This window comes from Hibiscus syriacus, unplaced genomic scaffold, assembly GCF_006381635.1.
Source record: "Hibiscus syriacus cultivar Baekdansim isolate YM2019G1 unplaced genomic scaffold, ASM638163v2 tig00112350_pilon, whole genome shotgun sequence".
NCBI lineage: Eukaryota > Viridiplantae > Streptophyta > Magnoliopsida > Malvales > Malvaceae > Hibiscus > Hibiscus syriacus.
Window position 1 is genome coordinate 198685 of NW_024063311.1, and position 24759 is coordinate 223443.

Genomic DNA, 24759 nt, shown 5'->3' on the forward strand with positions numbered 1-24759 from the left:
TGTTAAACGATCATATATCCATCCATTAATTTCACCTTCAACCGGAAAAAAAAGTATATTTTTTAATCCAATGACCAAAACATAACATAACTAACAATCAAGTGATTAAGGTATAGTTCACCTTTAAAATTATTATCACTATGTAAACATAGCAAGATATGTATATCAATACAAGAACGAAAAACATATATTAGCCACCATAGTAATTACCATGTAAACGAGTTCTTATAACATGGTAGCCATTGTCGTCAGAAGCGAGCTTTGCGTTTTCGAGCCGTGTACTTGGTGTCTGGGGGCACAGCATTCCCCTTCCTTCTCATCTGTTCCTTCTTCCTCAACACCCATTCTCTGCCCTTGCCTGCCTTGTTTATTTTCTGCTTTTTTCCTGGGTCTATGCCTGTCCGAAATGCTAACCTGCAAATCCCCGGAAATAGAACAATCGACTGAAGCAGCTATGAGCAAAGAAATAAACCTTGCAAAACCTTTATCTACTCATTTATTTATTTCCTTTTTCGGGAAAAAATTGACCAGAAAAGAGCAATAATGTGGTGTGATATAAATATATGGTAAAACTTTCGAGATAATGTTCTCGAACAAATTAATTCACGAGATAATGCACTCTCCAGATTAATTGCTCAAATAGGGTGAAATCTACAATTGGTCGTAGGTCGCCATGTCTTCCCGGCGAGCTATGAGAGAGATTGCATGTGTCATGCACGTTCCAACACGCTGGGCATCCGAGCGAGCTATGCGAGAGCATCCGAGGCCATCCGATCGAGGGCATCCGAGCGAGCTATGCGAGGGCATCCGAGGGCAAGAAGAATCACGCGAGGAGCAGGAGGGAGTGCATGGCGACCTACAAGGTCGCCCGGAGTGCATGGCGACCTACAAGGTCGCCCGGAGGGCATGGCGACCTATGTTTGGGGACATGCATGGCTGGCCACATAGTAGGTCGCCCGGAAGGCATGGCGACCTACGGTCAAAATTGTAGATTTCATCCTATTTGAGCAATTAATCTTGGGATAGCATTATCTCGTAAAATAATTTGTTCGAGAATATTATCTCGAGAGTTTAGCCTATAATATATATATAGGCTCACCGTTTGATTTTCTTCATCGGAGCAATTCTCTCCATCTTCACCTTTTCCACCAGGATCGGGAGTGCCGAGGACAAGGTATTCTTTTCTCGTTTTGGTACTCGCAGAAGATGATTAGTTCATGTTAGAGCGCTTGAAATGATATCATGAATTGTCAATTCAAACCATCTATCCACTTAAAAGGGATATTGAACTCTCCTAAGTTCCTGAATGCATATTTTCACCAAAATTATATCCCGTGCCGTTAGAAGCAATAGCACCTTCCCGGCACTAATGAACAAAAGCATATAATCGATGGGCGAATGCATCATAAACAAAAATAAAAACGCAAATGCAAAGTACAAGAGGTAATTAATACGGTAAAAAGAATTGAACGCTAAGATGAATATGCCCACAAGTGCAGAATAGCAGAAAAACAACACCAGTAATCATGAAATGTTGTAGACAATTTAATGCAACAGATTCTATTGCCTTGCAAAACTCAGCAAATGGGACTGTTAATCTTTTTCTTTTAAACAACTTCAAAACAGATGGTCCAACAAGAAGCATAAACAATCGATCTAAAACAAGTTCATCAAAAACAGCAAAGGCATTGATGCAAGTATATGTAGTCATGGAATAGAAACAACTCTCAGTGCCGATGATATACCCTGCATCATTAACTCAGGCATCCATCTAACAAAACATGAATACAGACGCAAAAGAGGAGGCAATTTTAACTCCTGTCATAAATTGTTCATGCTGAATAGAGGCGTACCTGTGTGGGTAGTCAACAACCACACCACCAGCAAATCCAGCACGCATTGCATAACTCAAAATTAACTCAAACTGGGCTAGGTTTTCAGGATATACTTGAAGCACAGCTCTTGCTCCCCTTGCTAAGCATCTATATAATGATCCGAAAAATGCCGTAAAAGATCATGAGAATCATCACACATTAAATTTAAGGAGATATGTTTTCCATTTGCATGTATGTAAAAATCTCGGTTTAATTTATAAAAAGATAGGCATATAAGAACCCAACATACTTTAATCTCAATCTTGACTCATGAATAGACTTGTCAGCATTGCACAGCCACTGCATGTCAAAGCAACAAAAGGGCAAAAATCATGAGCAAGAATAGTCTTTTAACTAATTTGCCTATGAATTATGAGAACACTTTGGATAATGCTTATGAAGGTTCTCAGAAGTTAAATAAATAGCTGGTGGTAAGTTGCTGGCTTTAGTTGCATTTATTCTCTCCGTAAAGAGAAATTTTACAAAAAGAAAAAAATGTGCCATGCCAACCCGTAAAAATTTAAGAAAAATGATTAGGTCTTTCCCCATCAAATCTCCGAGCAACATTTGGTATTTTACTGTAGTCCGTAGAAACCATGAGACACGGTACACATAATTTATTTTTATATATAGTGTAATTGTACTTATTGCACAAGACTTCGGATATAAGCAAGGTCGGGAAGGTCCAAATAAATACAGCATTCTCGGCATTTACAATCACAGATAGGACGCTTCACGATTTGAACAACAGGCAGTTTTGCAGCAAAAGGAAGTTCCATGAACAACAGGCAGGAGAATGGTGGAGAAACAATAAAAATAGGGTGTTTATGAGGTACAGTCCCACTGCGATATAACAGGCTTTGGCTGTTTCATCCCCTACTCCACCAACGGCAGCATCGCCGTCGCGCCTCCACCTTCTCAAGCTTAGTCATCCGGCAACATAGAACTATGATACCCGGACAAAGGTATGTTCTCAAATATATGAAGGGAAAAACAAAGCTTTTATTAGAAGACTCGAATACACTTACATCGGATATGTACTCGTATCTGACACTTAGTGAAAGCGAAGCTCAAGGGGCTATGTTGCAGCAACAAGATCATCTTCTTCCTTTTTCTCTCACTCTCTTGATTTCTCAAACTACCTTAGTGAACTTTTGTAGCTGTACAATAGATAACTTGTTTTTTTTTCATTATGATCATTGGTGAATCTATTTTATATTGTTTTGGGAAATTGAGTTGATAAAGACGGGTGAGTGATCGTCTGAGGATGATAAAGACGATCGGTAATGATCGATGATAGCTAGTAATAAGGTTGAAATGAGAGATTTTAACTTACGAGGCTTTATTTTAATAATGTTATCAAATTTTTAATAAAAAATAATATATTTAAAACATATAAATAGTCGATTCATCGTTTTATAAATTTTAATAATTACAAAGTAGAATCAATTTAATATACTCAGTTTTAATGACTTAATTAATTTATTCGATTATTGGTATATAAAAACTTGAATCGACTAAATGCATATCCCTCATACATCAACTACATAGTTTCAAACAATCATAAATTATTATAATATAGTCTCTAAATCTATGGAACTGTTATAATATAAAATCATCATTAGATTTATTTAATTATTATAAAATGATGATTAAAAATTTTAAATCATAATATAAAGATTCGTTAAATTTTATTAGACTCTTACAAAATGATCCTTAAATTTATGGAACTTTATTATTATAACATCACTTGATCGTTTCAAAATATTTAATAATAATTTTATAAATTTTGAAAGTTCAATTATCAAAAATTATTTGAACATAGTTTAGTGACCTCTTGCTTACTTTATCCAAAAATTAATACTTTGAATTTCCTCAAGAGAGATAAAGTACACCACATGTCACTTAATTATAGAAATTATCATTTTAGTCATTTAACTTTTAAAAATCTAAAATGATAATTAGATTTATTGAATTGTTACAAAAGAGTCATATAGTGTTATAATAAGTGTAAAATATCAATAAATTTAGTGATCATTATAACAGTTTAATGATTCTTTTATAATATTTCCATAAAATGTAAGGAATATTATATAACTTTTAAAAGTTTAATAACAAAAAAACATTATTTGAGAATAGTTTAAGGACCTATAATGTACTTTACCCTAAAAAAGGGTTCCTCTCGACTTCCAGACATTCTTCTCCATTAAGAAATTAATCATTTCTCCAGAATTAATCAATTTTTCCATCCTAATTTTGAATTTATTTCCATTTCAATTTTCCGGGAAAACAGTTTTTTTCCTGGGAAAAGAAAGAAAAATAAAATCCGGGCCGAATTTTCCATCGGATCAACCAGAAGCGTTTTTGAATGGGGCAACAACAATCGAAAGACGAACTGCTATACAATCAAGTGAATTACGGTAACGTTGAAGGGATTAAATCTCTTTTCAATGAAGGCGCCGGCCTTGAGGTACCAAATAACAGATCTTGTTTTTTACCCTCATTTAATCACACTGATTAAGTTAGGTCTTTACGTATATATATGGTTCTGGATTGACAGTGGATTGATAAAGAAGGGAAAACGCCGTTGATATTGGCTTGCTTGAATCCATCACTTTTTGATGTAGCCCAAATTTTGATCGAACTCGGTGCCAATATTAACGCTTATCGTCCAGGTTTCAATTTTATTGATTTAATTTTCATATTGCTAAATGTTGAGTTCTGTTTCTAACTAAAAAGCAGAAATGTATGGTTTTGAAGGATTTTTTTAAAAATTTTACCTGGAATTTTCTCGTTAACATTAATGATGTTGGTTTAAGGAGGAAGAAATTTACAATTGTCAAAGTAAAGAAGCTTTGGGGGACTTTGTTGAAGTAAATAATTTATGAACTGATTTTGGTTTTGGTATTCTAATTTGTGTTTAGGTCGGCATGGCGGGACTCCCTTGCACCATGCAGCAAAGAGGGGCCTTCTAAATACAGTCAAATTACTTCTTTCCCATGGAGGTTAGCGAAAACCGAGTTATTAGTTCCTATACCACAAAAATGCTTTATTTGAACTGTGTAGAGTTGTCTTAGTGACTTGTTTATATTTTCAGCTAATCCATTGGCAATGAATGATGATTGTCAAACGCCTCTAGATGTTGCTAGGGCGAAAGGTAACATCAATGTTGTGCGAGCTATCGAGGTATAATTTGAAGTTTATCTTTGATAATTCTATTTATTGTAAAACCTTCTCACAACTTTGAATTTTATACTCTGTAGGAGCACATATGTTTGTTCTCTGGTTGGATGCGAGAATTTTATGGGCCAGGATTCATCGAAATCTTTGTTCCTCAATTGGTTTCAAGAAAAGTGTGGGTATTAGTGTACGAAATGCTTTTTATTTCGATTGATTTTTTGCTTGTTTGTTGCGTTATGCCATAGAAGCAATATGCCTTGATGATTCCTATTAATGTGAACCTTAATTTGCTTCCAATCAGTAACATTTTCTTTCTCTAAACAAATTGTGTATCTTCTCATTAATGCATTTCTTGCAGTTGGGTGGTTGTTCTACCAACTGGTCCGCGTAATCATACAACGCCTCTGAAGTTGGGGCTGGCGATATACTCCATTTTGCAGGTATTGCAAGTTTAATTACAATCTATCTCTCTTTCTGTTTTTAATTTATTTTAATCTAAGGATGAAAAGAAAGGTGACGTGAGCCAAAGATTAAACGCTTAAAACTCTTCAAACTCAGCTAAACATCCTTATGTCTTTGTTAATCTCCAAGCTCAAATAATGACTGAAAAATCGATACAATAATCCACAAGCTTGTCTTAAACTGTCCTGAATCTGATCATCAAATTAGCTTCAGCTTTCTTAAGTACTTATGATGGTATTATGCGTATAAATAACGAGTTTACTTACTATATAATGGTATTAGATGTAAAAACTAGATATAGGCTTCAAGCTGCTTTAGTTGTTCAATCTAAAATTCTGAGTGTGCAAGGTCTATTATTAACGATATATCTTATAGTGATTGGTTGGTAAACTCAAACAAGGATTCTTAGGGGGCTCTGGAATTATTTCCTCAGCCATTGTTTGCTCTTGAATAATACTTTAAATTTTAATTAGTCGTCTCTGTTGTTTGCTTCTCCTTAAGTGATTTTCCAACATTATTTGGGTAATTGGTGAAATAACAGGATGCCCAACCACGTACAGTTATTCCATTGTGGAAAGCTAATTTGGAGGAACCAAAGCCGAACCAGCCTGATCCTTCAGCAACAATTGTTGATAACTCAAGCAGTAATTTCTCTTTCCAGTATTTCTAGTTCTCAATTTCTTTGTGGCCATGTTATGGATTTTGAAATCAGGTTCATTTCGCAGTTGCCATAATTTGATTGATATTAATCTTCATGAATTGCCTCAAGACAGGGAAGGCAAAGGTGAAGTACTTGCACCTCCAGAGAGGCTAGGTGTAAGCATGGTATTACCTGTTATTTAGAAAACCCCTGAACTTGACTTAAGTTTCATGTAGACATGATAAAACTATAATTCTTTGATATCGGATATCACTGGGGCTCCAAATTGCAGCCTCCTTGTTCTTCGAGTAACTAGGTTTACTTTGCCCTTGTGACTGCTTCACCAATAATTAGGTGAAAACCAGTTATTAGCTCCGATGCTCGGATACTTTACCACCTTCATTTGTTTCAGTTTTTGAACAATAAATGCATGTTTTCTACAATGCAACTCACATCAACAAGGTCTGGTTCTTTTCCAGAAACACGAATTAAACTTGCACCTGGCAAAGAAAATGACATGCTACAGCTTCAGTGGTTTTGTGATGCATGCAAAGGAATTCCACAGGTATTATTTACCCTTTAAATCCCTATGTTAACCGGAATCTTCATTTTTCATGAAGTACGGCACTCATGACCGACATTTGGATAGGGGGATATGATCCAAGGATACCTTAAAATATATGGAAAAACTTAAGGAAATGTAACCATACCCACGTGTCTGACACTTACACCCGAGTCCGAGTAACATAGGTTTTTCCATTATGATTCTTTGTAAAGCCATTATCAATCAGAAGCTTAATTTTGTGATAGGTACACTTACAAAGACGGAACATTTTGTTCATGATGCTTTCTGGTAAATTTTTATGTTGAATCTCCGTTTTCTTTATGGTATTGGAATATGTAGGTAAGGATTCCTGCATTTCTGCATAATTCTCATCCTCCGGCTGCTCCAGCAACTGCACCACCGGATGCGGAGGATTTAGAATTAGCAATGGCAATCAATGCTTCTATCCAGTCAACTATTGCAGAGACAACTGCTGTCGATTTGCACTCTGGCAATCAAGCTAGTGCATCTGCTGGTTGGGATAGCACCGCAAGTAGTAGCAATCACAGCGGTTCAGTAGCACCAACGGCATTTCCACCTTCAAAAGCAAGTATAAGCAAATGGGATTTGATCGAAGGTGGTTGTGGTAGCAATTCAACCGAGGGCACCGAGATCCATAATAATGAAATTTCCGCTGTCAATACAACAATGCAACCCTCAGATTCAATCCCATCAGCTCCACCGGCACCTGCCATGGATGAGATTGTAGAAGATGGTTCAATTCAATATCCGTCGATTGATTCCACTCCTATCTATTTGTCTTCCTCAAACAGCGAAAACTTGCATCCTAGTGCTGGTCAAACAAAACAAGATGAAGCTCCTTCATGTCCAATATGTCTGGATGCTCCATCAGAAGCAGCCTGTGTTCCTTGTGGCCATGTCGCCGGATGTATGCCTTGCCTGAATGAAATCAAAGCCAAGAAATGGGGTTGCCCCGTTTGTCGTGCCGAGATTCAGCAAGTTATAAAGCTTTATCGTGTTTGACTTCCACATCTGAATTATTGTTATCCGTAAATGTTTGCATTGATTTCTGCATATTGAACAAGTTTGTTTCTTGTTTTGAGCTCAAGCTATTAGCATTTTAAACTATATACTGATGAGAATTTGACCCGGAGCGGGCGGGTTTTGATCAGATTTAATCATTGGCCAAGAGTGAATTAACAGAGACACTGCTCCCTTTAACAAAAGCACTTTGAAAGGTAGATAATATCCTAGTATGATATTTGAATTTATAATAATATTTTAATTGAATAATTATATCATAATTTTTTTTAAAAAAAAAGTTATAATTTAAAGCTGTTTGTTTGAATGGCAGCCAAATATATTAGGGCTGCAGCCGTTGCTCACATCAAGGAACTGTGGTTTGATGGACTGATGCATTAGGGTGATGCAATTGCAAATAAGTCAGTAAGGGTATTGTAGTCAATTTGATTCAATAGTGTTGTCAATCAATGAAAAATTAAAAAATAATAAATAAAAGGTGAATAAACAAAATCATGTTATTCTATTTTTAGGATAAATTACATTAAAAGTTTAAATTATATTTAGATAATTATTTTAAATTTAATCATTTAATTATTTTAAATTATATCTAACGTTTAATTTGATTTTATTTTAGTCATTTAGTGTTAAAAAATAATAATAATATCGATGTATCATCATAAGAATTATCATTAAAAAATAAAAATATCATATTAGTAATTACATTAATTTTTTAACTGTATATGATCAAAATAAATTAAAACGTAACGTATGTATAATTTTGAAAAAATAATTAAATGATAAAAAAATAAAATTAATAGTTGAGGTATTAGAAATAGAGAAAATAACCTCAGTGACCGAAAATTCCTTAAATATACGATTTTGACTAGAGCTGGGTATATGGGCTAAGGCCCGCGGGCTACCCGTTTAACCCGCGACCCATGCGGGCTTCGGGCCTCAAAAATTGAAGACCGTTTAAATTGTGGGCTTTTTAGCCCGGACCGTTAAACCCGCGGGTTTAATGGGTATAACCGCGGGCTACCCGTTAAACCCGCTAAAGCCCGCTTAATTTAAAATTTATAAAATTTTAGAAAAAATAAACTTAAAGAAATTTATAAAAAAAGAAAATAAATTACTTATAAATATAATGTTACTTATAACTATTGTAGTTCTTAAATTTATTAGGGTGTTTATCATAATTTTACCGTCATTTAAATATATATCATTATCATTTTGGTATTTAAAGTTTTTTTATTTAATTATGACCTTTATTTTTTTTCATGAAGTATGTTATCCATTTTGTTCTTTAATTATAAAAAGTCACGTGATATTCTAATATATATCACATGACACGTAATATTTGGATTAAAATAAGAAAGAAAAGTAAAATAAAAAATTAAAAATATACTTTTCAACTTTTAAAGAATTTTACAAAATAAATATATTTTAACAAATTAATACTTATATTTTATCAATTTTAGTATAATTGTATCTTTCAAATTTGCTCTTATACTGTAAGTATTTTATTTTATATTTTCATATTATGTTTTAGTATTTCTCTAAAGTATCCATAAAATACAATTATTAGAAACACTTGACAACTTTCTTGTTAGATTTGTATAATGTTTGACTTTGTTAAATTTTTAAGTTTGAATTTCTACTTTCAGACACTTCTGTGTATTTATATTATAGCCTTGAATAATTGTGTTTTATAAAAGTATAATGTGGTTATTGTTTTATTTATTTTTCAATTTGGTGATATAAGTGAATATTGTTTTTTTAATTTGAGTTTAAGTAATTATCATTATATATATATATATTAATGATTAAAAAATTAAAAAAATATTATTTTATAATCATTTCCGGCTATTTAAAATAAAATTTAAATATTATTTATTATTTTGACAGTGCTACCTTCCTTTTCAAGTTGCTCGATCATTTTTAAAGGTGTAGTAAGTTAAAACATTATTTTTTATTGTATTTAAAGCATTTAAAATTATTTTTATTAAATGGGCCGCGGGTAAGCCCGTTTAGCCCGCGGGTTAAATGGACGGGCCACGGGCCTTAAAATTCAAAACCGTTTATGAATGCGGGCTTTTTAGCCCGCACCGTCAAAACCCGCGGGCTAAACGGGCGGGTAGCCCGTATACCCACCTCTAATTTTGACCAACTTTTTTTCGATTTGCCAAAATGACCAACAAAATCGCAATGCGATCTCTAAATCGCAACGCGATATCACAAATTAGTTTCCAGATTCGCAACGCGATTTTGACTATCGCAATGCGAATATGTAAATCGCAACGCGATAATACGTAATCGCAACGTGATTCTGACTATCGCAACGTGATAATACGTAATCGCAATGTGATTCTGACAATCGCAACGCGATAATAAGTAATCGCAACGCGATTCTAACTATCGCAACGCGATAATACGTAATCGCAACGCGATTCTGACTATCGCAACACTGAATTTCAAATTCGCAACAGGTTTTAATTTCGCAACACAAATGTTTTGGGTATATAACTACGCATCAGCAGCAACTCATAACCTAAATCCCTAAATCGCAACTCATTCCATCTCCATCTATCACTCTCTCCGGCGACATCCGTTCATATATCCAACGACATCCTTCCCCATCCGGCAACAGGTTTTAGTTTCGCAGCTCGTTTGTTTAGTAAATTAATTTACAATAATGAAATCATCTAATGTTGATCATGTTTGGATAGATTTGTGTTTTGGAGGGTCATGGGAGAATGTTCATGGTGTTTTACAATATATGCCTTTACCCATGAATCTTCAACTAAAACTGTCATTAAAAAAATTAACCTATGAAACTCTAATGTTATGTGTTGCAAATAAATTGAATTTAGAGCCCCTAAGTGGATTTAGGTTATCTTATCAGAGAAAATGTAAAGTTTATTTGTTAACCGACAATGAAGATGTTGAACGATTCATTGCTTACATTAGTGTTTCGCAAGATGATGTTACATTGTATGTTGTTGAACCTAGAAGTAGTGAAGTTGGGTCATTAGTGGGTAGTAATCAACTAAGTTTTTCAACCCCAGTTTATGATGCTCAAAATTTAATGGTTCCACCACAATTTCATCACCAAGCAAATTTTGTTTCACCACATTTCCAATACCAAACACAATCTCAAAACCCACAACCTTTCCCTAATCCAAATCTCAATCAACTTTCAACACCAAATTTCGATTTTCGTATTGACCAGTTAGACCATGATGAGCCAACAGAAAAAATTGTGAGTACTAGTCAGTATTCGAAATTTGATCTTGATCAATACCTGAACTTTGATCTTGGTCAATACTCGGATTTTGTTGATGTTTCAGAAGAAGAAACAGACCCTGCGTGTAATGATTTTGATATTGGTCAATACCTGAATTTTGATGATGAAACAGCCGCTGCCGAGGAAGATGTTTTTGATGATAATGAGGAGGAAGTTACGACTGTGAATGAACATGTTGAACATTCATTCTATAATTCATATAACCCTGAATAAGAAGAAATCCCTGAAAAAAAGTCCCCGAAGAAAATGCCACGGGAGTATAACTGGAATATGCCAGAATTACTTCAGATACCGGAAGAAGAGTTGGTAAAGATAGCAGTTGATTGTTACACAAAAATTATTCGTATCAAGAAAGATGATTGTTTTGATACAAAGGAAGACTTGAAGATAGCTTTGTATACTAAATGTGTGGAAGATGGTTATCAACTAAAAGTTAACAAATCAAGCAAAGATCGTTTCGAAACAAGGTGTATGATTGACAAAAATTGTACGTGGCGTATGATTGCAAAGAGGATAAAAGATTGTGAAATGTTTCAAGTTAGGACTTTTATTGATAAACATACATGTTCAAGAACCCAAGTTTTTCCTCACCATAGACAAGCAAACAAAAATGTGTTGAGTGGTTTTTTGGCCGAGTTAATGTTTTTGAATAGAATGGTATATCGGGGACATGAAATTATGACTGACATGAATGCTCAACTCAAGATTAGTATCTCATATTCTCAAGCTTGGAGAGCTAAATGTTATGCCTTGGAATTGTTGAGGGGTTCGCCAGAAGCATCGTTTGCCCAACTGCCGGCTTATTGTCACAATTTAAAGCTGAAAATCCTGGGTCGGTAACTCATATCAAAACAGATAGAGATGGACGCTTTGAGTTGCTGTTTATCGCCATTGGTGTTGCGGTTAGTAAATCAATATAATTTTGTTGACTCGTTTTTGTTAGTTACATGCATTTCACATTTAAATGATTATATTTCTTGTGTATATTATTTTGTAGATTCGTTCTTTTATTACTTGCATGCGCCCAGTTATTATAGTTGACGGAGCACATTTGAAAGGTCGATACCTTGGAGTAAACTTATTAGTAATAGTCATGGATGCTAACAATTGGATATTGCCAATAGCTTACGGGGTTGGCAAATCTGAAACCTCTGATTCATAGACATGGTTTATGGGGCATCTTAGGGATTGCATAGGTCCTATTAGCAATCTGACAATCATATCCGATAGGGCAAACTCAATTGACAACGCTGTTAGAAGGTGTTTCCCAGATGCTTTTCATAGACTTTGTGGTGTTCATTTGTATAGAAATCTAAAATCAAGGTCTGCTGGCATAAAAATCACAAATGGACATACTGGAAGGCTGTAAAAGCTTATCGAGAAGTGGATTTTAATAAGCATATAAATTGTTTAAGACGTGTTTTGCCTCAGTGTGCTCAAACACTAGAAGATGTCGGGTTTGAAAGATGGTTAAGAGTACATCAACTTGGAGCAAGATATGGTTTCATGACGTCTAATAGTGCAGAATCAATCAACGCTCTAAGTCGTCATTCCCATAAATTACCCATTACTATGTTAATGGAGTTTTTTCGAGCCTCTATTCAACAGTGGTACTACAAGAAAAGAAACCATGCAGGTATTATTTCTTTAAATTCGTAACTTATCATATATTTTAGTAAGTATTATTTATTTAAATTTACAGGAACATCGTGTTACACCATGGACTGAAAAAAAGATAACGAAACATGTTATGAAGTCAACGTCATGGAGAGTTGAACCATGTTCAAACACTTTGTTTGAAGTACTGGATAATAACTTAAATGGGCTTGTCGATCTAAATGCAAAGACGTGTAGTTGTATGAAATGGCAAACATCTGGTTATCCGTGTGGCCATGTTATAAAAGTTGCTCTTCATCTAAACCAAGATGATTCAAGCGCATACACTATGGATTGCTACACTATATAAGTATATCGACAAACTTATGCCGATATTATATACCCTATTCCACATCCTTCTAAGTGTGACATACCAGATGACTTACAAACAGTTTTGCCACCAGCCATGGACAGAAGGCTACCTGGCCGACCAAAAAGTCACGATCGTATACCGTCTAAGGGTGAAGAGAAGAAGAGATCGACATGTAGTCGGTGCAAGGAAAGTGTTCATACAAGATTGACATATGGATCACCAGTCCCATCATAATCATATTTTCCTCTACCAAAATATGGATCCTCATCAAAATCCAAAGCTCATATGGTGTCAAGCAAAAGGCAATCGAAATCGCAATCAAAATCAAAATCCCAATCACAACCGGCTTCACCTTTTGGGACTATTAACTTAGGTGATTTTTAAATGCAAACGTTGTATTATGTGTATTTTATGTACTTTTAACATTTTCAGTTAGGCATGTATTAGTAACTTGAGTTTGAACATTGCTATGATCTGTTCAGTTGTTATCACTTGTTACACATTCATTTGAATATCGCAACGCGAATTTGACTATTATGTGTATTTTATATGTAAACTTTTAACATTTTCAGTTAGGCATGTATTAGTAACTTGAGTTTGAACATTGCTATGATATGTTCAGTTGTTATCATTTGTTACACATTCATTTGAATATCGCAACGCGAATTTGACTATTATGTGTATTTTATGTGTAAACTTTTAACATTTTCAGTTAGACATGTATTAGTAACTTGAGTTTGAACATTGTTATGATATGTTCAGTTGTTATCACTTATTACACATTCATTTGAATATCGCAACGCGAATTTGACTATCACAATGCGAATTTGACTATCGCAACGTGAATTTGACTATTGCAATGCAAAAATCGCAACGCGAATTTGACTATCGCAACGCAAATTTGACAATTGCAACACGAATTTGACTATCGCAACGTGCATTTGATTATTACAACGTTGCAAAAGTGTACCTTCAACAGGTCTTTTGCCTTCAATATGATGCAGATTGAAATTAACAAATCAACTTTTACATTTCAATCAATTAAACAAGCACAAATAAGAATTATTTACACATCAATTAAACAAATCAACTTTTACAAATCAATTAAACAAGCAAAAAATAATAATAATTCTTATTTTCCTCATCAATTAAACAAATCAGACTTTTAAGAATCAATTAAACAATCAAAAAAGTGTACCCCATACAGTTGTTTATGCACCCATACATCAATTTCACGCAGCCCACTTCAGGATTAACCTGCAGAAACCAAACATTTGCTCAAACAATATTTTCTACACATCTAAAACCAACAAACATCAAATTATTGAATTCTAGGTACTTAACAACACTTGCATTTAACTTACCAATTGTTTATGGACACATTCATAACGCGGATGCAGGTAGGCAGTGTCTCGCATATATCGCTCTAGCCATAAAATGCCGAAACCACAAGCCTACTGCACCTCTATCTCTATCGGTGGGAGGTAAAAACTGTGTACTTCATATCGTCAAACGCTCCAAGCACATGCATACGAGAGGACCACAATCCCCTATGGCTTCCTACGTTTGTTGTGGCGCGGTCTCGTCTCTGATAATTGTAACATTGAACTTCTTTGGCTTCTTGTTTCCATAATAAGTCCAATAATTAATCGCATCCAAGAATTTAGCCAAATGAGAGCTCCATCCCTTAATAATATCTCTCAAATCAGACAATGATATGTAATTTATCATGCTGTCATATATTATTATCTTCAGGGATGGGAGCTGAAACTCGACGAGAAGACAATCAGTACATTCCAAAACAGGGATAAACACCTGCAATCATAAGTAATAATTCAATTGCGCACTTATTTATGAATACCTTTAAAATATTTAAAAAATAAATACTAACCTTATTGACCTCCCACCATGCAGGATAAAGTTTAGCTTGTCCATTAGCCAACACATATGATTCATGTCGTTGATTCTTCAAGTAAACTACGTGAAAAAACGTCGGTATAATTGTATATCGCGTATTTTTTTATATTTTTCCTCATTTTCCCTACTATTAGAAGACTTGACACTCATGCATCAATATGTTGTTTTACAAAAAAGACATATATTAGTGAATTACATAAATTTAAAAAAAATTAATCAAAATAAAATATAAGAAGAAAAATATAAGACTTACCCCCCATCGAAATAGCCTTTGTCTTCAACCCCTAATAACACACCCCACCAAGACCGATCAATCAACAAATATATATCATCGTTGAGTTTGTATATATCAGCGTAACACCCCTGGCTCCGCTCATGTAGATAAAAATCAACTGTGGTCTTAGCCCAAAGGGTATTATCCAGAATTGTTTCCGGTAGTTGTCTCATCTCCACTTCATCTGTCGGAATGGTACTGGTCGGTAACAGTCATACATCATGTCCGGCACGTGAGGGGTTTCTCAATAATTCGACATATTACGTCGTGTGAATTGGGCTCTAGAATGGTGGGAGGGACCTCTTCAATGATGACAAGGGCATCTTGAACGGTGGGATGGGACTCTTGAGGGATGATAGGGGCATCTTGAATGATAAGAGAGGCCTCTTGAACGATGACAGGTGAGTCGGGATTCTTCTTACGGAGTCTTCGCACTATTGGGGTGAACGGAGACATAATGGCACGTGCACGTCGTCTGATGCGTGAACCCCATAGTGCAAGAAAAACCCAACTTAAAGCAACCACCTTATCGGGCCGTTAAAAATAAATTAATACATAAATCAGTAAATAAACAGACATGATATTAAACAGTGAAAACAAAGACAAATATGTTTCAAACTTGCACGGTATTCACCCAAGTCATTATTCTATCATAGTTCACAAAATGCATCAGATAACATTCCAGAAGTAAGCACTTATATAAACAATTAAAATGATAACATATAGGTTTAGTGCATGTTCAAGGACAACATAAAGAGTAGTAGTTTATTCTTGAAACTTAAATTTGCAACACTGTGAAGTTAGTATTTGTCTTTGTCTTTTGGTTGAAGTAATGCAATCCATTCAAGTTTCAATTTGCAGAAGAAGAATAGTTTCTGAAACTTAAAATCGCAATACGAAACTTAAAATCGCAACGCGGAAATGACTATTGCAACGCAAATTTGAATATTGCAACAGGATAATCGCAATGCGAAATAAAAATCGCAACGCGAAACTAAATTCGCGTTGCGATTTTCATTTTCGTATTGCGATTTTCACATTGCGATTTTTATTTCTCATTGCGATTATCCCGTTGCGATAGTCATTTTCGCGTTGCGATTTTAAGTTTCGTGTTGCGACTATTCTTCTTCTGCAAATTGAAACTTGAATGGATTGCATTACTTCAACCAAAAGACAAAACAAAGACAAATATTAACTTCATAGGGTTATTTTAGAACTGTTTAGCAGTATTGGCAGCAACCGAATGAATTTACTAAGCAATCTAAGTTAAATGGTTAATCTAAGTGAAATTACGAGTAAATCAAGTTAAATATGAAAAATCTTAAACTTACCTCGTTGCGTAGAGTATGAACCTCATTCTGCAACGATACTACCATCTCACGTAGAGCTGCTACCTCACCACGTAAAGTAGATACCTCATCACGCCATGCACCATTGTCATCGCGTAAAGTACTGACCTCCTCACGCAAGGCATTGACCTCATCACGTAACTCCCCTAACTCATCCCATGGACGTAGAGGTGGAGAACAGGGAGATAAATTTCGTGGCATCTTTTTCGGTCGCCTATCATGAGGTGATAGTGGAGAAGAGGCTCGATGATATGACGGAATAGGTGATGTCTATCGTTGTAGAGGTGTATAGTGTGGTCGATCAAGTGATGGCTCTGGGTGAGGTGATGGAAGTGGAGGCTGCTCATCATCCGTGCCATCAAAAAAACGCTTATTAGCTTGCCACCAATCAGTGGCAAGCTCAGCCTCCGTGGGTGTCAGCCTCTGTAATGGAGTGTTGGCCTCCTAACAATATAAAAGCTCAAACAAAGTTAAACGTGTACTAGTAATAACTTGTTTATATATGGTAGTATTTGTGTTAACTTACATCATTTATTGTCGTATACCTTAGTAACTCTTCTCAAATCAATAGTCGTCGTTTCCTCTTCCAGGAAATAGCCCTAGGAATATCATTTGAAGTTTTTAATGCATATGTCTGCATGTCGGGAAAAGCCTCAAATATCCAAATCTACAAACAATATAATACACAAACATTAGTAATTGTTAAATAATTAATTATAATTTTGGAAACATTATATAGAAATTCTTACCATAAAGGCCCAAATAAAGCCTGACAAAGTATATTTGGAACCATCGCCACGCAAACTTTTGCGGTCATCAAAGGCAGACGACAACTTATTCCAAGTAGTTTTCCATAGATACGAACCCCACGGAAACATGTTTTATGCATTTAGGTCCTCTACCAATAATATTAGGTCCTTAGGAATAGGTTGTCTGGCCTCTCTGCCTAAAAAGCCGGTATGCAAAAGTACTAAAAGGCATACTCAGACAACATCGACGTCATCCATCCGAGTAAAACCATCTTTCTTATTAAATAATCTTGTCAAGTCGTCGACGTGTAAATTCGGCTTCTCCATTGACAGCTCAGGAAAAACCCGGGATAACCATGATGGGCGGGTAATATGACTAGTTTATCGACCTACATCATCGTGTCCGAAGCGTAGACCAATGATTAAGTAAAACTCCTCCCACCCAAAACACGTATACGCCGGTAGAAAATGAAACCATATCTCTTCATTACCACGTTCTATACTCACGGGTAGATCGCGTGTCATGGTCTGAAGCCACAAATGAGTCAACATGGCATCTCCACCCGGATGTTGTACTTTCAGCCATGGCCCGAAGTAAATATCCTCAAACAATTGTCTTTGTACAGGTGAAAGCTTTGACGCAATTGTAGTGACTAGGCTTATTTTATTCCTTAAGGTTAATTGAGCCGAAAAAAAGTTTTACAAAAACAATAAACATACCAAGTTAGATATACCAAAAACTACACTGTGAAGATATACCAAAAAACAATAATAAACATAAAGAGTAGTAGTTTATTCTTCAAACTTAAATTTGCAACACTGTGAATTTCGTGTTTGTCTTTGTTTTTTTGTTAAAGTAATGCAATTCATTTAAGTTTCAATTTGCAGAAGAAGAATAGTTTCTGAAACTTAAAATCGCAACACGAAAATGACTATCGTAACGCGAATTTGACTATCGCAACGCGAAACTAAAATCGCGTTACGATTTTCATTTCACGTTGCGATTCTTGGTTTCAAATAGTCATTGTCTAAAATTAAAACTTGAATGAATTGCATTACTTCAACCAAAAGACAAAACAAAGACAAATACTAACTTCACAGGGTTAAAGACTAAACATTTTAGCAGTATTGGCAGCAATCGAATGAATTTAATAAGCAATCTAAGTGAAATGGTTAATCTATTATTGAAATTACCAGTAAACTTATCATCAATTTCAATATGAAAAACCTAATAATAATGCAAAAATTTCAAAATAAAAATAATTAAAAAAACTAACCTTCGGTGGTTGATTTGGTTGATTTTCCTTTTCTGATCGTGAATGATTGTGAGGGTGGCTCTGAGAGATGGAGATAGACTGAATTTGTCAGAGATGGGGACAGATTTCACCGGAGATGGGGACGTATGTCGCCATAGAGAGTGAGAGATGGAGATGGGACTGAGTTGTGATTTAGGGTTTTAGGTTAAGAGTTGTGATTACGGGATATATTAATATTCGTGTTTGGAATTTGAAAATACAATATGCGTTGCGATACTAATGGCGCTTTGAAAATCGCATTGCGATAGTCAGAATCGCGTTGCGATTTAGATATTCGCATTGCGATTTACATATTCGCATTGCGATTTTCCAAATTCGCGTTGCGAATCTGGAAAATGATTTGCGATAATGGAGATCATGTTACGATTTAGAGATCGCATTGCAATTTCGTTGGTCATTTTGGCAAATCGAAAAAAAGTTGGACAAAATCGTATATTATAAGGAATTTTCGGTCACTGAGATTATTTTCTCTTAGAAATATAGTTTATCCTAAAATTTTAATTTTAATAAATTTAATATTTATTTTATAATCTTTTGAACCAATAACCTTATTTTGTCTCCATCAATCATATTTATTTTCACTCTTGTTTTTTACCTCACAATCCAAAAGCAACCCTCTTTTCATTTCCCATAAAAATCATGGGGTTTTTCCCAAAAAATCATCTTTTTAATTTAATATTTTTGATCAGGTATCGGTTAGATTATATTTTTCGATCTAACATCCTTTGCAGAAAGACGCACCTCCTATACCGCGCTATACGCTGAGTTTGCGTCACGTGGGGTAAGGCGCGCCTTATGCTGACATTGATACACGTGTGTATGGCACGGGGTAGGGGCCGCGCCTTACGCCACGTAAGATATAGCGCGGGGCAAGGGTCGCGCTATTCAATTATCTCAATTATCAAACATGTATCATGCAAGATGCTATGCAAGAATCACGCCTTGCATTATTTTCCCAAACTTCTCGCCTTTAAGGCATCCTCTCTCGGCTATAAATAGTCGTCTCCCGTAAACTCTCTCACCAACAATCCTTTGAATAAGTAAATAACATACGACAATCATCTTATATTTGATTTAGAAGTTTGCTCGATCTTTCGTTATAAGGTAATTTTGTTATAATATTTATTTTATAGTTATATATGATTATTTGAAAAAATATTATACTAATTGATTTCAATTAATTTATGTGTTTGTAGAATTAGAAAGTGGGAGCATACGTAGAAATATTTGATTCAGAAGTTTGCTCGATCTTTCGTTATAAGGTAATTTTGTTATAATATTTATTTTATAGTTATATATGATTATTTGAAAAAATATTATACTAATTGTTTTCAATTAATTTATGTGTTTGTAGAATTAGAAAGTGGGAGCATACGTCGAAATATTTTAGCGGTGCAGGTAATTATATAAAAATAGATTATTTAAATTATTTACGTTTATGTGTAAAAAAATTATTTTGTTATATTTTTGGTCATATATTATTTATTTAATCAAGTTTGTTTCAGTTGTTTTTTTTTTTTGCATATATAATATTGTTGCACTTTTAAACTCTAAGAATGACGAGACTTTCAGATATTGTTTATTATGATGGAGAAATTCGAGAAGATGAAACCGGTGTTGTATTCGTATCAAATGAGCGTGTTAAAATATCATTCAAGAGAAACATAACTCTTGAGGAGCTGATAACGAAGATTTCGAGGAAGGTTCATGTTGGAAGTAGTAGAAGAATCTCGTCGTTGCAGTACATATTTCCAACATCATTGTTGCAATTAATTTATACAGCGTTCGAACTATTGAACAATGATGATGTTGAAATTATGGTTGATTCTCAAAGTAATTATTTAGACGGCGATATTAAGATGTATGCAAAGTTTGTTCAAGTGCGTGTTGTTCGGGGTCAACTATTAAGCTCACACTATGGGCTGGCTGAACAAGTTGATCAAGTTGACAATCCGACTACAGTAATGTGTAATGATTTTAATGCCATAATGGGAAATCCACATCATGGTGCCGTCACATCAACTTCAATGGGGAGACATTCATTCGCAACTCCTTACGATATGTACCGAGATGGGTCCACGAATAATCTGTATGGCAACATCGCGTCCAGTTCGAGGGGAAGGCATTCATATGCAAATTTCTTTGACCTTAATATGGAGATGCAATCGACACAACAATCTGTGCAGTTTCCATTTGACACGATGGCTTCAAGATCAAGGGGGAGGCATTCGACTGCGAGCTTTTTCGATCTCAATCCAGATATGTCTTCTAGTTCAAGGGGAAGGCGTACCAGTAGTAGGTTCTTCGACCTAAATGTGGAGAGCATGGAGGAACCATCATCTCCACCAGAAGAACCGCTTCGTTAGCCTGGTGCGGATGGTGCTGAGACTGGACTATTCATTCACCTAGAATCACCACAATTCAACTCCGATTGTGATGATGATGTAGATGAAGTTCCAGAAAATGTGGCACAAACTGACCCTCCACCACACATGTATGAAGCTGATTATGATGCAATGTACGGGCCAGAATTTGCGGATACATCTCGGTGAGTATGGATATTACTCATCAATAAATAATGGTGAGTTATCTTTAGGCATGGAGTTTTCAAGCAAGGAAGAAGCGATGATGGCTATCAAAAATTACAATATCCGTAATTATGTTCAGTCCAGAGTCGATCGCTCCACGACCGAAAAATATGTATGCTACTGTGCCCGACGCGAAAACGGAAGCAGTTGGATGGTTCGTGTATCGAAGAGGAAGAGGAAAAACAACAGATTGGAACTAACAGTATACAACGGTCCTCACACATATTGTGCTAGAGGGGTCAACCGAGATCATATCAACTTGGACGCCTGTAGTCAATGACTCGACACATCTCCCTGTACAGGCAAGCCAAAACTACCGAGCCCCAACTGAGTGATCTGGCCAGATGAAAGTCGCTAAGATGTTGCAACCACATACAGTGAACTTGGTTACGCGATTTATCCGGCATCAGCAACCCTCCTATCAGCTGCAGTATGCATGCTCGTGCATACTGTTTAACTTCCTCGTCAGATGCGTCATCGCTCAACTCTCGAAAATTGGCATCTAACCAATTTAACGGTATCCGTCCACCGTTAAAATTTTCCGGGACTCGTCCTAGACTAACCCGACACAAAGTAGTCCAAGAACCGGAAACTATCTCTAATATCACACCTCCATCCACCAGAAGCTCCAGGTGCATAGAAATATCCTCAAGCGTGATCGTGCACTCTCCGCACGGAAGATGGAATGTGTGGGTCTCCGGCCTCCACCGCTCTACTAAGGCAGAAATAATGTATGGTTCTATCTTACAGTGACTCTTATATCTACCTAGGTGATTAAATCCAGCCTCTACTAAATACGACATTACACGAGTAGGTATAACTAACTTAAGGTTCCTAATAAAAGGATCTAATATACGGTTTCTCTCCTAAAAAATAAATAATTACACAAATTAATTTTTAAACTAATAATCATGCATTAAATAAATAAATAAATTAAATTAAAACGTTAAAATGTTACTATATCAGCAAAGTGTCGAGATATATGATTTACATTCAACCAAAGTAAATCTCTTTTCATTTTATGTCTGCAAAAAAATTAATTAAATAAAATATTTAACAATTAAAATAATTAAATAAATTACTAAAAAAATTAAATATAATAAAATATACCTTAATAATAGAATATAAGAGAAGTTGAGAGGATTTGGTGTAATAAAAGTGATTGAGAATTGGTGTATTTATAGGGAGAGATGGGTGTGAACGGGCATGCATAATTTGGTAATTAAAGGTATAGCGCGGGGCAAGGTCCGCACCTTTCTGAAGCGTGTCATAATTATAGGTAAGACGTGGCCCCTGCGCCGCGCCATACCCTTAATTATCAACTTACCCTTGCCCGTTCACACGTGTATCCATGTCAGCATAAGACGCGTTTCAGGAGATGCACCCTACCCTACGTGGCGTCAATTCAGCGTATAACGCGGTGCAGGAGGCGCGTCTTATTGTAAAAGGTGTTAGATCGAGAAATATAATATAACCGGTGTCTAATCAAAAATATTAAATTAAAAAGATGATTTTTTTTTTTTGGAAAAACGCGGAAAACCCTAGAAAATGTTTTTTCCCCCTCAACTTTTACCCCATTAACCGTTGCCTGTCTCACTCAGTGTTCATTAAACATCTTTGCAGTGAAACTCAGAGTTTCACTGAGAGTTTTAAATTAATTTATTCATTTTCTTTTTTCAGAAATTAATTTTGAAAAATAGGATACCACATTAAGGCATGATCATATGAAGTTTTCTAGGATTGATCATACAAAAAGATTGAAAGAAACCTCAAAGAAAACAAAGGGTTTCTTACTAGACCTTAGCTAGTTTATATGTAAGTTTTGCCTTCGAATCTGTCATCTTCTTCAATCTTTTGCTCCCATGGCGACCTTTTTTGAGTAGTCCTAGGTTAAAGAAGACACCCGCCTGTTCTTTTTCTTACAAATCATGGTGTTTTTCATACTACTTTGAGTCAGATCAACAAACTACTGTTCATCTTCTCCCTTTTGTTTCCCTTTTTTTTGGAGTTTTGGATATGGATTCTCTTCAAGGTTTCGAAACCCTGAATTCTAACCCTTCTTTCACTGCTTTAACCCCGAATTTTCCCGGGAGCCTGTCGATGACCACCGTTACCACCACCGGAAAAGGAAACGGGAACCCTTTGTCGGTGACGGCTTCATCTTCCTCGTCCACTTCTCCGACTACTCTCAGCCGCTACGAGAACCAAAAGCGTCGTGACTGGAACACTTTCGGCCAATACCTCTGCAACCACCGCCCGCCTCTCTCGCTCTCCCGCTGCAGCGGCGCGCACGTCCTGGAATTTCTCCGGTACCTCGACCAGTTCGGAAAAACCAAAGTCCACACCACACTTTGCCCTTTCTTTGGCCACCCTAATCCGCCGGCTCCATGCCCCTGCCCTCTCCGTCAAGCTTGGGGAAGCCTAGATGCTCTCATCGGCCGCCTTCGTGCCGCCTTCGAGGAGCACGGAGGCAAGCCCGAAGCAAACCCGTTCGGTGCTAGAGCTGTTAGGCTTTACCTACGTGAGATTCGTGATTCACAGGCCAAGGCCCGAGGCATAAGCTACGAGAAGAAGAAAAGGAAACGACCACCGCAAGCTCCTCCATCTCCTCCGCCATTAAATCAAAGGCAGTAAGCAAAAAACAAAGAAAAAAAATCTTAAAGTATCCACAGCTTCATGAAAAAAAATGGTTATGGTGCCTTAATTATTACATAAAGCAATGCTTCTACTATTTGTAGTAACCTAAGATCTATGTGATTTTCAACATCCAATTTGTCTTTAGATTTGTACTTTCGATAATCTATTTATGACAAGTTTAGATTTGCAGATCAAGTCGTGTGTCTGTTCTTCAATGGTTATTTCCTGTTTTAGTGACCTCTGATGTTCATCGTTTTCTTCTCTTAGTTTCATGTTTTTAAAGATAATCAGTCACAGATTATGATAAGTGGTGTAATAAAAATGGGGATTTGGGTCTTTTGTCTTGGTCTAGACAGATATTGGGACAAATCCATCTCCCATTTCTTAATTTCTGTCATGCCTGTTCTCACAATGGGGAGATACATATTTTTATTATTATTGTTCACTTTTAGGGATCTTCACATGAACCCTAATATATACAAAATATGCAGCTACCACAACTTGGATTAGGTTAAATATATATACATAATATATGTATGCACGTAGTTTGATATATGATTTTACATGGTGTAACTATTGGGTATTGGCTGATAAAACATTTACTAAATTTTCTCTTTGGTGTTTGGTTTCCATGATTGATTCATACAGAGTTACAGCCATTATCTGAAAGAGAAATTCATGTTTGAAACATGTTTTTCTTTGGGTTTTATTCATGCAGCATAATCATGTATGCTATATGTTGTCTAGAATGAATCCCTCCTAGTTTTTTCTAAATATAGCTAGGGTTTTTAGATACATTGAAATATATATATATATATATATATATATATATATATAATGCCGTGGAACAGCTCTCTTCAGTTGCTTAACTAAATATATCAAAAAATATATATTAAGTTGAACCTTTATTAT

General features: G+C 35.6%; 2 protein-coding genes and 1 long non-coding RNA gene across 4 annotated transcripts; 2 read left to right on the forward strand and 1 right to left on the reverse strand.

The window, feature by feature from the left end:
• Positions 1-1109: 1109 nt before the first annotated feature.
• LOC120178461 lies at positions 1110-2140 on the reverse strand. The gene is made up of 3 exons (XR_005521516.1): positions 2125-2140; positions 1854-1982; positions 1110-1196 (listed from the first exon to the last, which is right to left on the reverse strand). It is a non-coding gene; the product is annotated as an uncharacterized LOC120178461 (long non-coding RNA).
• Positions 2141-4111: 1971 nt separating this feature from the next.
• Positions 4112-7829, forward strand: LOC120178500 (putative E3 ubiquitin-protein ligase XBAT35). Of its 2 annotated transcripts, XM_039184327.1 has the most exons (10): positions 4112-4344; positions 4435-4549; positions 4799-4879; positions 4972-5060; positions 5138-5229; positions 5413-5494; positions 6058-6160; positions 6636-6721; positions 7061-7372; positions 7463-7829. In XM_039184327.1, the coding sequence occupies exons 1-10, from the start codon at positions 4243-4245 to the stop codon at positions 7742-7744; spliced, it is 1344 nt and encodes a 447-aa protein (XP_039040258.1). In that variant the 5' UTR covers positions 4112-4242; the 3' UTR covers positions 7745-7829. The 2 variants fall into 2 exon arrangements, with proteins under 2 accessions (XP_039040258.1, XP_039040257.1); XM_039184326.1 differs by having other exon boundaries at positions 7061-7829.
• Positions 7830-22917: 15088 nt separating this feature from the next.
• On the forward strand, positions 22918-23859 carry LOC120178455 (protein LIGHT-DEPENDENT SHORT HYPOCOTYLS 4-like). Its single transcript, XM_039184295.1, has one exon. It carries the CDS (start codon positions 23227-23229, stop codon positions 23842-23844), a length of 618 nt encoding a protein of 205 aa, XP_039040226.1. The 5' UTR covers positions 22918-23226; the 3' UTR covers positions 23845-23859.
• Positions 23860-24759: the final 900 nt, after the last annotated feature.